Genomic DNA, 14,968 nt, shown 5'->3' with positions numbered 1-14,968 from the left:
CTCCTAAGTTTTAATATTACATTTAGTGAAAAGAGATGAACTTTGGAATCACGATACCTGTGTTCGCATCTCTCCCACTGAGCTGAATAACCTTAGGAGACAGGTGATGAACAAATGAGGAAACACATCTGTTAATTTCTTAATTTCTGCAGCGTTTCTTCATTTGTAAAGAAGAGGTAATAATAGTGGCTAATTCATAGTATTGTAATGCTCAAATGGGATAGTAATTCACATAAAAATTATTTCTGAATTATAATGTTCTATGTGTTATGGTCCTTCAGTGTTGGGAGGGTGGAGAAGAAGGGTAGTTTGTCTTATTTTAGGTCCAAATCTCCTGATTCATTGGGCACAAGTGTCAAAAATTCAAATATGCTCAGCTTATTAGTGAGGCAACAATGTCTTTTTTTTTTCTTTTGCACATTTTTTTGGAATTGATTAGTTTCAATGTGACATTCACTGACCTTGAAACATTATACAGAGATGTTGCCTCTTGGTCATTGCATATTGTGGGTACCATGACAAAGACTTTGATCTTTTGTTTTTCAGTGATCTTTTGTTTTTTTGAAGCAAGCCTGACATGCCAGTCATTAATAATGCGTGAAAAAGAAATTATACATTGGAAGATTTAAAAAATCAACACTGGCGTTGTTGCTGCTAATTCTTTTATTGAGACAGACTAGATTTTTCTCCTTCATTAAACCTTGGTCACAGTTCTCCGCGTTAGGATTCAAGGAACACAGATGGACTGACAACCAGAGGCATGAGGATTGGACAACAGAGCCCTAGACAGAGCTTATGATTAGTGTTTGGTTTGTGATAACCACATGCTTCTGTGTTTTAGGCAGAGACTTGAAGGTGGTCAGATTTTTGTGAGTTTATGATACCGAGCTGCAAGATTTGAAAGTTCCCTTGTTAGGTCTTGTGGCCGTTTTCAAAATTCCTCTTCAGGGAGTGCTTGACCTGAGCCCAACAGCTCCCTGTTTTGCGCAAGTGAAATAATTTAAGGAGCATTTTGTTCTTTGATTTTGTCACCGTAAAAGGTTTTCCAGAACCACAGTGCCTGCTCCATCTGTTCTCTGTCAGTTCTACCTGGCCCTTGTCACTCGATGAGGTTGGCCCAGGGTGAAGAGTAGGGAAGGCCCTAGGGAATTTCTACACTTAGCCTGTTTGCATTCTTCTCAAATTTTATGGACATAGACATGGCCTTTGTTGGCTGAGTCTAGAGGAGACTTGGCCAATCCCTTCTGTCTGAGGCAGCAGCAGGAACAAATAACTCTGCTTGAAACTTGCAAGCTGTGTGGTGAGAGTCTGACAGTAAAGCAGGTGGTTTCAAACCTGACTGTGATTCAGAACTACGGCCTTAGTGTAGGGACTCCCACCCGGATCTCTTTCCCTCATTACTGATGGCAGTGGTGATGGTGGTAACAGCAGTGAGGAGCTTGGGAATTTTATATTCATAATCAGGATAGTGACTTCTGTCTTCAGGTAAATGCCAGTTCTTACTCTGTCCTTCAGAATCTTCTCCCACACCACACTTATTTATTTATTTATTTATTTATTGACACATAGTCTCACTCCGTTGCCCAGGCAAATGCCGGTTCTTATTCTGTCCATCAGAATCTTCTCCCAAACCACACTATTTATTTATTTATTTATTTATTTATTGAGACATAGTCTCACTCTGTCGCCTAGGGTGGAGTGCAGTGCACGATCTCGGCTCACTGCAGCCTCTGCCTCCTGGGTTCAGCCAATTCTCCTGCCACCTGAGTACCTGGGATTACAGGCATGTACCACCATGCCTGACCTCTGCCTCTGTTTTCATGTGGCCTTCTTCCTATGTGTTCTCATCTTCTTTTTTTTTCTTTTTCAAGGTGGTGTCTCGCTCAGTTGCCTAGGCTGGAGTGTAGTGGCGCAGTCTTGGCTCACTACAACCTTCATCTTCTGGGATCAAGGGATTCTCGTGCCTCAGCCTTCCAAGTAACTGGGACTACAGGAGGCACGCGCCACAACGCCTGGCTAATTTTTTTTTTTTTTTGAGATGGAGTTTTGCTCTCGTTGCCCAGGCGGGAGTGCAGTGGCACAATCTGGGCTCACTGCAACCTCTGTCTCCCGGGTTTAAGCAGTTCTCCTGCTGCAGCCTCCTGAGTAGCTGGGATTATAGGCATGTGCCACCACGCACGGCTAATTTTATATTTTTAGTAGAGACGGGGTTTCTCCATGTTGGTCAGGCTGGTTTCGAACTCCCAACCTCAGGTGATCCACCTGCCTCGGCCTCTCAAAGTGCTGGGATTACAGGCATGAGCCACCACGCCCGGCCGTAATTTTTGTATTTTTAGGAGAGATAAGGTTTCACCAGGTTCACCAGGCTGGCCTTGGACTCCTGACCTCAAGTGATCTGTCCACCTTGGCTTCCCAAAGTGTTGGGATTACAGGCGTGAGCCACCACGCCTGGTCACTTCTTCTTATAGGGATGCTTTTCATTGGGTTTTGGGCCTACCAAGGTAATCCAGGATGATCTTATCTCAAGATTCTTAATTATATCTGCAAAGATGCTTTTTCCAAATAAGATCACATTCACAGGTGCTAGGGGGACATGTCTTTCAGGGAGGGCACTGTTCCATCTGCTGGAGCGGGCTGCAGGTACCTTTGTCATCCCTGGCCAGATTCTTTGCCAGTGGCTGGCGTTGGCTGTGAGGGAGACAAGATGAGAAAGTGAGGTCTGTGCTTCATCATCCAAGCTCTGCTCACAGAGAAAAATGCAGAACATTGTCATTTGACAGAGTCATTAAATGGCAGCATTTTTTCTCTTTGAATTGTTCTGTTTTTAGGTATTATGTCTGAAAATATTTCCCTATATTCCAAAACCCCAAGGTAGTCTTCAACTCACTTTCTATGGAGGTGAAGAGAATATGACAGGATACTATTTTACCGTAGTCCAAAAGTCATAGATTCATATCTGGTCTTGAGTAAACCAGCAGTATATTGTGTTTTTCTAGATAGAAACAAGGTAATTTTCCCTCATCACTTCCCAGATAGGGCTTTTTCTTACATAGTTTTAATCTTCCTGTAGTTTAACATATATAGTTTTATATTGTAAATTGTGTAATTCTGTGGATTTAAAAAATATAGCTAATACAGGCTTGTTGTAGTAAAACTTAAGCAGTGTAGAAATGAAGGTAAAAAACTGAAGGCTTCCTTTTTCTCCCCCCATTGTTTGGTGTAGATTTTTCTGAACCCTTTTTTATGGATTGTGTGGGTTTTAGGAACTGTACTGAGCTAAGAACATTAGATATATAAAACAAAGCAAATACTTTGTCTTAACTGCTTGTTTTTGTTTTTGTATGTTTTGTTTGTTTGTTTTGAGTTGGTGTCTTGCTCTGTCACCCAGGCTGGAGTACAGTGGTGTGATCATGGCTCACTGCAGCCTCAAACTCCTGGGCTCATGAAATCCTTCCCCCTCAGCCTCATGGCTAATTTATTTTTATTTTTATTTTTGTAGAGACAGGGTCTTGCTATATGGATCTGGCTGGTCTCGAACTCCTGGCCTCAAACAATCCTCCTACCTTAGCCTCCCAAAGTGCTGGGATTACAGGTGTGAGGAGTGGGTCATGGCACCTGGCTAACTGCTTGTCTTGAGGATAGTAAATTGCCTTTAAATCCATTTCAGCAGCATTTTCATGTATTTAATAACCAGAGTCTTCTAGGTTCCTAGGTTCAGCCTGGAGATGGATTATTGTCAAATGAAAGGAAAGCTTTAGTCTATGAAAGCTACCTGTTGTGTTACTACTTGCTCCTGTAGATTATAAAATCTTTTTATTTATTTCTCTTTGTAGATTTAATCCAGAGACTGACTTCACTATAGAACCCACAGTTGTATCGATGGTTGGGGAAAGATAGTGGCAACAGGCAAAGGAGAAACAGCTCTGATATACAAAGAAAATGAATATGCTAAAGCCAAGCGGGCTTAAGGCCCCCACCAAGATCCTGAAGCCTGGAAGCACAGCTCTGAAGACACCTACGGCTGGTAATACTTTACGCTTTTCCTTTACGACAAATGAATTATCCTATATGGAGACTTCAATTTGATTTTTAATTTTAAAACATTATTTTATATCTGTTCATATTCTTGAAAATATTTGAAAGATTTTTTTTTTTTTTTTTTGAGGTGGAATCTAACTCTGTTACCCAGGCTGGAGTGCAGTGGTGCAATCTCGGCTCACTGCAGGCTCCGCCTCCTGGGTTCAAGCGATTCTCCTGCCTCAGCCTCCCAAGTAGCTGGGAATATAGGCGCATACTACCACACCCAGCTAATTTTTGTATTATTAGTAAAGACGGGGTTTCACCATATTGGCCAGGCTGGTCTTGAACTCCTGACCTCGTGATCCGCCCGCCTCGGCCTCCCAAAGTGCTGAGATTACAGGCGTGAGCCACTGCGCCTTGCCTTTTTTTTTTTTTTTTTTTAGATGGAGTCTTGCTGTCTTCCCCAGGCTGGAGTGCAGTGGCGCAATCTCAGCTCACTGCAACCTCCACCTCCGGGGTTCAAGCAATTCTCCTGCCTCAGCCTCCCCAGTAGCTGGGATTACAGACACACGCCACCATACCCTGCTAATTTTTGTATTTTTAGTAGAGATGGGGTTTCACCATGTTGGCCAGGCTGGTCTTAAACTCCTAACCTCAAGTTATCTGCCTACCACAGCCTCCCAAAGTGCTGGATTATAGGTGTGAGCCACCATGCCTGGCCTGAAAGAATTTTTAATTGAAAGACATAAAATTTTATATGTTGAGAGCTTAATGAATTTTTGTAGGAGTTTTTGTTTGTTTCTTTGTTTTTGAGACAGGGTCTCACTCTGTCGCCCAGGCTGGAGGGCAGTGGTACTATCATGGCTCTCAGCGTCCCAAGTAGCTGGGATTACAGGTGCGCTCCACCATGTCTGGCTAAATTTTGTATTTTTAGTAGAGACGGGGTTTCACCATGTTGCCCAGGCTGGTCTTGAACTCCTGACCTCAGGTTATCTGCCTGCCTTGGCTTCCCAAAGTGCTGAGATTACAGGTGTGAGCCACCATGCCAGGCCTGGGTTTTTTTTTTTTTTTTTTTTTTTTTTTGAGATGCTGTATTGTTCTGTCATCAAGGCTGGAATGCAGTGGCTCAATCTCAGCTCACTGCAACCTCCACCTCCCAGGTTCAAGCGATTCTCCTGCCTCAGCTTCCAGGGTAGCTGGGATTAATGGCGCCCACCACCATGCCCGGCTAATTTTTATATTTTTGTATTTTTTTTTTTTGAGACGGAGTTTCGCTCTTGTTGCCCAGGCAAGAGTGCAGTGACGTGATTTTGGCTCACTGCAACCTCTGCCTCCCAGGTGCAAGTGATTCTCCTGCCTCAGCCTCCCGAGTAGCTGGGACTACAAGCGCGCTCCACCACGCCTGGCTAATTTTGTATTTTTAGTAGAGATGGGGTTTCTCCATATTGGTCAGGCTGGTCTCGAACTTCCGACCTCAGGTGATCTGCCCGCCTCGACCTCCCAAAGTGCTGGGATTACAGGTGTCAGCCACCGCACCCGGCCCTATATTTTTAAGTAGAAATGGGGTTTCATCATGTTGACTGGGCTGGTCTCAAACTCCAGACTTCAAATGATCCACCCACCTCAGCCTCTCAAAGAAGTGGGATTACAGGCGTGAGCCACTGTGCCTGGGATAGTCCTAGTTTTTATCAGCTTCAATTGACTACTCAATTGTGGAGTAGTGCTATTTAGTGAATGTGAATGGATATTTATTTGCTTATGATGTGCAGGGTGGCGGGTGTAGCAAATAATGAAATCAGACCAATTATGAATATAGGCCTGGAAAAAGGACTGATTTTATTTTTTTCTTGCTTTGACTTTTTCTAATCTTAATTGCAAGTAAAGGAATAAACCTCAACTACCAGTTTGCGGCATTTAGCAGCATTGAAGATGGTAGTGAAGGATCACTTATTCTTGGATTCCTTGTTTAAAACAAAACAGCACAAAACAAACAAAAACACTTTGGTGAGGCACAGTGGCTCATGCCTGTAATCCCAACACTTTGGGAGGCTGAGACGGGAGGTTCACCTGAGGTCAGGAGTTTGAGACCAGCCTGGCCAATGTGGTGAGACCCTGTCTCTACTAAAAATACAAAAATTAGCCAGATATGGTGGTGCACATCTGTAATCCTAGCTACTCAGGAGGCTGAAGCAGGAGAATCACTTGTACCCGGGAGGTGGAGGTTGCAATGAGCTGAGATCACACCACTGCATTCTAGCCTGGGCGACAGAGCGAGACTGTCTCAAAAGAACAAAAAACAACACTTTAAAACACTTTTCTAAGAGTTGTAGGCTACTCCTGTGGGCTGTTGGCTTTCTCTAGTTTTTCTTTAAGTTAGAGGTTGTCTGCTTGAAAATTACATCGAATCTCTTCTGATCTTTTGTTTTCAGTTGTAGCTCCAGTAGAAAAAACCATATCCAGTGAAAAGGCATCAAGCACTCCATCATCTGAGACTCAGGAGGAATTTGTGGATGACTTTCGAGTTGGGGAGCGAGTTTGGGTGAATGGAAATAAGCCTGGATTTATCCAGTTTCTTGGAGAAACCCAGTTTGCACCAGGCCAGTGGGCTGGAATAGTTTTAGATGAACCCATAGGCAAGAACGATGGTTCGGTGGCAGGAGTTCGGTATTTCCAGTGTGAACCTTTAAAGGGCATATTTACCCGACCTTCAAAGTTAACAAGGAAGGTGCAAGCAGAAGATGAAGCTAATGGCCTGCAGACGACGCCCGCCTCCCGAGCTACTTCACCGCTGTGCACTTCTACGGCCAGCATGGTGTCTTCCTCCCCCGCCACCCCCTCAAACATCCCTCAGAAACCATCACAGCCAGTAGCAAAGGAACCTTCAGCTACGCCTCTGATCAGCAACCTTACAAAAACTGCCAGTGAATCTATCTCCAACCTTTCAGAGGCTGGCTCAATCAAGAAAGGAGAAAGAGAGCTCAAAATCGGAGACAGAGTATTGGTGAGTAGAGAAACATTCTGAGGTCATTTTGTTGAACTGAGATATAAACACCAGTGAGTGGTTGAAATACACACACATCAGGGCTGGGCGTGGTGGCTCACGCCTATAATCCCAGCACTTTGGGAGGCTGAGGCGGGTGGATCACGAGGTCAGGAGTTCAAGACCAGCCTGGCCAAGATGGTGAAACCCTGTCTCTACTAAAAATACAAAAAAACTAGCCGGGATTGGTGGGGAGCACCTGTAATCCCAGCGTTTTGGGAGGCCAAGGTGGGAGGATCACTTGAACCTGGGCAACAAAGTGAGACCCCGTCTCTATAAAAAATAAAATAATTGGCCAGGCGGGGTGCTCACTGCTGTAATCCCAGTACTTTGGGAGGCTGAACGGGTGGATCTCTTGAGGTCAGGAGTTCAAGACCAGCCTGGCCAACATGGCGACACCCCGTCTCTACTAGAAACACAAAAATTAGCCAGGCATGGTGGCAGGCACCTGTAATCCAAGCTACTCAGGAGGTTTAGGCAAGAGAATCACTTAAACCCAGGAGGTGGAGGTTGCAGTGAGCCAAGATCGCGCCACTACACTCCAGCCTGGGCAATAAAGCAACACTCCATATAAAATAAAATTAAAATAAGCCGGACACGGGGTCACACGCCTATAGTCCCAGCTACTCAGGAGGCTGAGCCTGGGAGATGGAAGCTGCAGGGAACTATGATTACGTCATGGCACTCCAGCAAGACCCTGTTTCAAAAAAAAAAAAAAGTAACTTTATTGACAAAATAAGCTCAGAAGTGAACTTAGATGTGTTTATAAAAATTGGACTCTTTTTCCCCTTCTGATTTTTAATTTTTGGTTTAGTGAAATTATGTGAGTGTGTATAAGATTCTGCTACCTTAAATGGCTTGGAAAACTCAAGGCATCAGAGGATGTTACTCAAGAATTTTTGGGCCAAGGCCAGGTGCAGTGGCTCATGCCTATAATACCAGCAGTTCTGGAGTCCGAGGCAGGCATATCACCTAAGGTCAGGAGTTCAAGACCAGCCTGGCCAACATGGTGAAACCCCGTCTCTACTAAAAATACAAAAATTAGCTGAGCACAGTGGCACACACCTGTAATCCCAGCTACTTGGGAAGCTGAGGCAGGAGAATTGGTTGAACCCAGGATGGGGAGGTTGCAGTGAGCTGAGGTTGCGCCACTGCCGTCTAGCCTGGGCAACAGAGTGAGACTCTGTCTCAAAGAAAAAAAAAAAAAAAAGAATTTCCGGGCCTTTCAAATGATAAGGTTTAGATTCAGGAAGAGGAAGGAAATGTACGGTAGCTACTGTTTGACTAATAAGCGGAAACGCAAGGTATAAGGTCTACATGCTCTACATTCTAGAACCTCAGAATTTAGTGATTTTTAAAGAGGGGCAGCGTAGCATAGTGCTAAGAAGACAAGCTAAGTCCCTGCTTTGCCTTTGGGACCTCAGTGAGATATTTAACAACTTAGTTTCCTAACCTCTATAAGCAAGGCTAAAGTGCTGCATTTCGACTATATTTGATATTTCTAGGATGTGATGTCAGGTTCTTTGACAATTTGACTGACGCCCAGCTGTTGTGTTTCAACATGGTTGTCTCCATGCCTTGGACTGCATGTTCTGTGCTGAATTTTTGGCTCATGACCATATATGAGGAGGTGACTTGTCAGCTTTTTAGATTTGAACTGACAAGCTTTATCTTTCTATGAGCTACTCCCCAGGGCCCTTACACTAAGAATCTTAGAATTTTCTTGTTCTCAACACTCTTTTTTTTTTATTTTTGGAGACAGAGTCTCGCTCTCTTGCCCAGGCTGGAGTGCAGTGGTGCAATCTCGGCTCACTGTAACCTCCGCCTCCTGGGTTCAAGCAGTTCTCCTGCCTCAGCCTCCTGAGTAGCTGGGATTACAGGCGCCCACCACCATGTCCAGCTAATTTTTGTATTTTTAGTAGAGACAGGGTTTTACCATGTTGGTCAGGCTAATCTCAAACCCCTGACCTCGTGATCCACCCGCCTCAGCCTCCCAAAGTGCCGGGATTACAGGTGTGAGCCACCGCGCCCAGCCACTAATTTTTTTTTTTGTATTTTTAGCAGAGACGGGGTTTCACCGTGTTAGCCAGGATGGTCTCGATCTCCTGACCTCGTCATCTGCCTGCCTCGGCCTCCCAAAGTGCTGGGATTACAGGCGTGAGCTACCACGCCCGGCCTAATTTTTGTATTTTTAATAGAGACAGGGTTTCATCATATTGGCCAGGCTGGTCTCAAACTCCTGACCTTGTGATCGGCTCTCCTTGGCCTCCCAAAGTGCTAGGATTACAGGCACGAGCTCAACACTTCTTATACAGGTCTTTGATACTGTGAAAGGGGAAAAAATATCTTCCTGAGAATTAAAAAAAATATTTACAAGATTTGTTTTGCTTGTGTTTAAATCTTAAATAACTATACTTTATCCAGTATGTGCTTTTTTTGTGTCTGTCTTCATTTGCTGAACATTATTTTTGTGAGATTTGTCTATAATATGTAGAAGTGAAACACACACATAGTGGGGTCTTATTATATATAGGCCATTTTCATAATACGCTTTTGTAGATTGTAGACTGTAGATTTGGGGCATTTGTATGGAAGGAAATACAGGTCTTAATTTAAAACAGTAAGCTGCTGTTTGGTATTATACTATTTGGATGTAGTATACCTAATTTAATCATACACATTTAGATTGCACCCATTTTTCCCCTAGAAATGAAATTTGAGTCAAGGGGTATAAATAATTTAAAATTGTTAATAGATATTGCCAAATTGCAATCCAAAAAGCCTTTATTTTTGTTTCCACAAACAGTATACAAGTATGTCCTTCCTTGTAAGTTTTTAATTTTTTAAGTCTTACTGGTGCTTTTTTTCACCTTGTTTATTAAGTTAATTAAAGCTCTTTTTTTAGATTCATTTACCATATTAACTTTTTTTTTTTTTTCTTTTTTTGAGACAGAGTCTCACTCTGTCCCCCCAGGCTGGAGTGCAGTGGCGCAATCTTGGCTCACTGCAACCTCTGCCTCCCAGGTTCAAGTGATTCTCGTGCCTCAGCCTCCGGAGTGGCTGGGACTACAGATGTGTGCCACCACGCCCGGCTAATTCTTTGTATTTTTAGTAGAGATGGGGTTTCATCATGTTGCCCAAGCTAGTCTTGAACTCCTGAGCTCAGGCAATCCACCCGCCTCTGCCTCCCAAAGTGCTGGGATTACAGGTGTGAGCCACCACGCCCGGCCCTTATTAACTTTTTTAATTAAATTTTTTTTATTACCATAGGTTATTGGGGAACCAGAGGTGTTTGCTTACGTGAGTAAGTTCTTTAGTGGTGATTTGTGAGATTTTGGTGCACCCATCTCCTGAGCAGTATACGCTACAGCTAATAATTTGATTTTTTCTATTTTTCTCAATCCTCTTATCGGTGACTTAGAACCTCAAACCTACGAGCCTGGTTGTGACCTTGCATTTACATTGAGTGTTTTTTCATTGTCTACTCAGGGAATTCTTGGGCTCTTTTTGGGTGGGAGTTTATGCTCTGGGGAAGTTGTTCTTTACCTGAAATCCATTTGCCTAGATTGCTGATGGAGTAGTTAGTGGCAGGATTTGCTGTTTTGTATGGTCCACAATTGAGAAGATGCCAGATAGTCACATTTAGTTAAAAGCCCCTTTTGGCTGAATCTTGAGATCTTTTCTAACACAATGGATTTTACTTAGCTTAATTCCTTTGCGTTGAGTTTTGCTGCAGATTTGAATAATTTTTCTTCTGATTTTAGTTTTTTTAATCAAGATGGAATCTCGCTCTTTTGCGCTACTGGAGTGCAGTGGCACGATCTCAGTTCACTGCAGCCTCTGCCCCGCGAGTTCAAGCAATTCTCCTGCCTTAGCTTCCCAAGTAGCATAGCTGGGATTACAGGCACCCACCACCACACCTGACTAATTTTTTTTTTTTTAGACCAGGTTTCACTCTTGTTGCCCAGGCTGGAGTGCAATGGCGCAATCTCACTGCAACCTCCACCTCCCAGGTTCAAGTGATTCTCCTGTCTCAGCCTCCTGAGTAGCTGGGATTACCTGGATGTGCCACCATGCCTGGCTAATTTTGTATTTTTAGTAGAGACGGGGCTTTTCCATGTTGGTCAGGCTGGTCTCGAACTCCTGACCTCAGATGATCTGCCCACCTCGGCCTCCCAAAGCATTGGAATTACAGGTGTGAGCCACCACACCCGGCCTGTATTTTTTTATTTTTTCGTAGAGACGGGGTTTCACCATGTTGGCCAGTCTGGTCTCGAACTCCTGACCTCAAGTGATCTGCCCACCTTGGCCTCCCAAAGTTCTGGGATTACAGGCGTGAGCCACTGCGCCCGGCCAGGTTTTTTTTTTCATTTTTCATTTTCCCAGAAGTTCTAAACTTCACCCAGTGTAACCTTTTAGGGTTGTCCAGGAGGGAAATACAGGGCACCTCATGCTGCTGCAGAGAAGCTGCGTTCAGCAGCTTTTTCCTGTTTGCGCACAGCAGCAGACTCAGTGGGGTCACGTTTTAGCAGGTCATCGTTGTCAGGCTCTTCCTGCTCCTTGCTTTCAGTTGTGAGAGGGTTCCCCAGTTTTCCTTTTGAGGCTTGGAAACACAGGAAACCGTCCACCTGCCTGTCAGATCCCATGCCTCTGGTCTCGCTGTCCATCCTCCTCGCCTGTGTCCTGTGGCCCTGACTGCTTCGGGTCAGGCCGTCATCATCTTTACCTGGACTTGCAGGGCACTGTCCATGCCACTTGCCTTGTCTCTCCACACTTCTATTCTTTGCACAATTACAGAGAGATCAATTAAAATGTCAATTTGGTGATGCTGTTCCCTTGCCTAAAATCTTTTTAATAGTGCCCAGTCTGCCTGCAATGTTGGCTTTGATTTTCACAATGTTTGGAGCGTTTTCTGTGGTGCTCAGTAATTAGGCAGTGGTTTCTTTTTCTAAACCTGAGCCAATCTCTTAATCCCAAAGGTGCCAAATTTGGTGTCTGTCTAGCCTTGAGAACTTTGTATAGGCTCTTGGGGCTTGGGAGTTTGGAGCTTTTCCGTGTTGAGGAGCCCATGCCACTGCTTTGGGACTTGGGGAGAGGGAGGTTTGACTGCAGGCCTGAGTACTGAGTGCCAGTGTTGTCTTATTACTGGATCACATCTCCTAACTTTTATCAACTTTATTGTCCCTGTGAATTCTCTAAGCATAATCACAAAAACATCTTGAGCCTCAGACACTTGGTGGCTTATGATCTTTTGTAGATTTAAAAAGCAAACTTTGCTAGTATTTTGGTCAAGTGGGTGCCATATACAAGACTGCTTCTGGTGAGTAAATATTCTGCATTTCATCAACCCCCAGGGTTAGAAGAGGTGATTTTTTTTTTTTTTTTTTTGGAGACAGAGTCTTGCTCTGTTGCCCAGGCTGGAGTGCAGTGGCACGATCTCGGCTCACTGCAACCTCCGCCTCCCAGGTTTAAGCGATTCTCCTGTCCCAGCCTCCCATGTAGCGGGGATTACAGACATGCACTACCCTTTCCTGTGTCTTGATATTCTTGGGGTCCTGGATCCTGTGGAAGCTCAGATGCCTTTCAGAAGCAGAGAGTAAGTAGTTCCGAGACATAAAGTGCAAGTCAAGTTTAACTTCATCTTTTAGCCAAAGTGTCTATTCATAATTATGCATCTTTTGTTTACCTGTTAGTTCTAGGGAGTTAGACTTATGAGAGGGTATCTGTTATATGTCATCTGCTCTTGTCACTTTTATTTTTAAGGGGATTTATTTAATGTCACCTGTTAGAGATTGGGAGACTCAAAATGATATCATAAAAGGAATAAAGTAACTGGGACTGTTTATTTAGCCTAGAGAAAATATGATGGCTTTATAAAGGCTGTGTTTAATACTCTGCAATTCATTCAGAAAATATCCTGAGCATCTGCTATGCACCAGAAGTTGTTCCAGGTGTTGTAGATATGGCACCAATGAAGACCAACACATCGTGCTCTAAAGGGGCTCCTCATGGCATTAAAATAAAAATCGAACTCCTTCCTTGGACTTGCAGTGCCCCTTGTTCTCTGGACCCTGCCCACCCTCCTGACCTCTTGTCCTTCTCAGCCCCCTTTCTCACTCTGCTTCAGCTACACTGGCCCCTTTGCTGTTTCTTTTCTTTCTTCTTCTTTTTTTTTTTTTTGAGATGAGTTTTGCTCTGTTGCCCAGGCTGAAGTGCAACGGCACCATTTCGGCTCATTGCACCCTCTGCCTACAGGGCTCAAGCAATTCTCGTGCCCCAGCCTCCTGAGTAGCTGGGACTACAGGCGTGAGCCACCACAGCTGGCTAATTTTGTATTTTTAGTAGAGACAGGGTTTCGCCATGTTGCCCAGGCTGGTCTCGAATTCCTGTCCTCAAATGATCTGTCTGCCTTGGCCTCCCAAAATGCTGGAGTTACAGGTGTGAGCCACCGTGCCCGGCCCCCTTTGCTGTTTCTAAACACCCAGACTCATTCCCACTTTAGAATTTGTTGTTTCTTCTGCTTGGGATGTTTTGTCCCCGGTCCCTTGTGGTCACTTAAGTCATGGCTCAAATGTTACCTCCTCAGGCATCCCTTCCTTGGCCACCCCAACTAAAGACACCTGTGGCAGTGTCACACTACCCTGTTTTATTTTTTTCATAGCACTCTTCACCAGTTGAAATTATCTTTCATGTTTTTTACTTGCTTATTGTCCATTTCTCCCTGACCAGAATTTAACCTCCATGAAAGCACGGAAACTTTCTGTCTCATTCACTGTCACACCCACAACACTTAGGACAGGGCCTGGCACATAGTAGGAGCTCATTAAACAGTGTGGAGAGAATCAGAGGGTTTCGAATACAGTTGTCACTTTATACCCATGAAGGAGAGAGTAAAGTAGGGCAAGCAGAGGTCGACTTAGGACCAGTGAAGATTTTACCCTTCTCTGTAGGAGAGTTGCTGGAAGGTGAACTGGCCCTTCACTGGAGGTAATTATATTACTTGAGGTAATCAAAAGTGGCCAGACGTGGTGGCTCACGTCTGCAAGCCTAGCATTTTGGGAGGTCAAGGTGGGTGGAATCAATTGAGGTCAGGAGTTTGAGACTAGCCTAGCCAACATGGTGAAACCCCGTCTCTACTAAAAATACAAAAGTATTAGCTGGGCGTGGTGGCGCATGCCTGTAATCCCAGCTGCTTGGGAGGCTGAGGCAGGAAAATCTCTGGAACCCGGGAGGCAGAGGTTGTAGTGAGCTGAGATCATGCCACTGCACTCCAGCCTGGACGACAGAGCGAAACTCCGTCTCAAAAAAAAAAAAAAAAAAAAGTACTGTTGCTTTGGCTCTTTCATATCACAGGCAATTAAGTTTTAAGTGAAGCTTACATTTGTATTTGGCAAATACCAGCTAACCATGTTTATTTTATTTTATTTTTTTATTGAAGTGCAGTGGTGTGATCTTGGGTCACTGCAACCTCCACCTCTGGGGTTGAAGTGATTTTCGCGCCTCAGCCTCCCGAGTAGCTGGGATTACAGGCGCTTGCCACCATACCCGACTAATTTTTGTATTTTTAGTAGAGACAGAGTTTCAGGCCTGTCTCAAACTCCTGACCTCAAGTGATCTGCCTGCCTTGGCCTCCCAAAGAGAGCTAGGATTACAGACATGAGTCACCCCACCTGGCCTCCATGTTTACTTTTTAAAATAAGCTGTTTATCTTGGAATATGGCAGATAAGAAGCCACCTTACAAGACTGCTCACAAAATTCCTGTGAAACAACCCCTTACTACTGCTCTTGGGACATTTTATAGCTTTATGCACTCAGGCACTGTGAGATTAAATGGCTTGCTGAGAACTGGATAATGAAGAGATGAGAGAGTCCAGAGAGGCTTGTTTCTGTTTCCTGTCTGTAGACCC

General features: G+C 44.3%; 1 protein-coding gene across 28 annotated transcripts in view; it reads left to right on the top strand.

Moving 5' to 3' along the window:
- Nucleotides 1-14,968, top strand: part of CLIP1 (CAP-Gly domain containing linker protein 1) — a 148,562-nt gene that overhangs the window by 40,037 nt on the left and 93,557 nt on the right. For all 28 annotated transcript variants that reach the window (XM_063711954.1, XM_054528353.2, XM_024256733.3 and 25 more), the window contains exons 2-3: nucleotides 3,834-4,024; nucleotides 6,450-7,021. In XM_063711954.1, coding sequence (XP_063568024.1) covers nucleotides 3,940-4,024; nucleotides 6,450-7,021 — 657 coding nt within the window. In that variant the 5' untranslated portion in view covers nucleotides 3,834-3,939. The remainder of the gene's footprint in view (nucleotides 1-3,833; nucleotides 4,025-6,449; nucleotides 7,022-14,968) is intronic.

Source organism: Pongo abelii, chromosome 10 (genome assembly GCF_028885655.2).
Source record: "Pongo abelii isolate AG06213 chromosome 10, NHGRI_mPonAbe1-v2.0_pri, whole genome shotgun sequence".
Classification (NCBI taxonomy): Eukaryota; Metazoa; Chordata; class Mammalia; order Primates; family Hominidae; genus Pongo; species Pongo abelii.
Note: the sequence above shows the minus strand (reverse complement) of the source record. Positions and strands in the feature narration are given on the sequence as shown.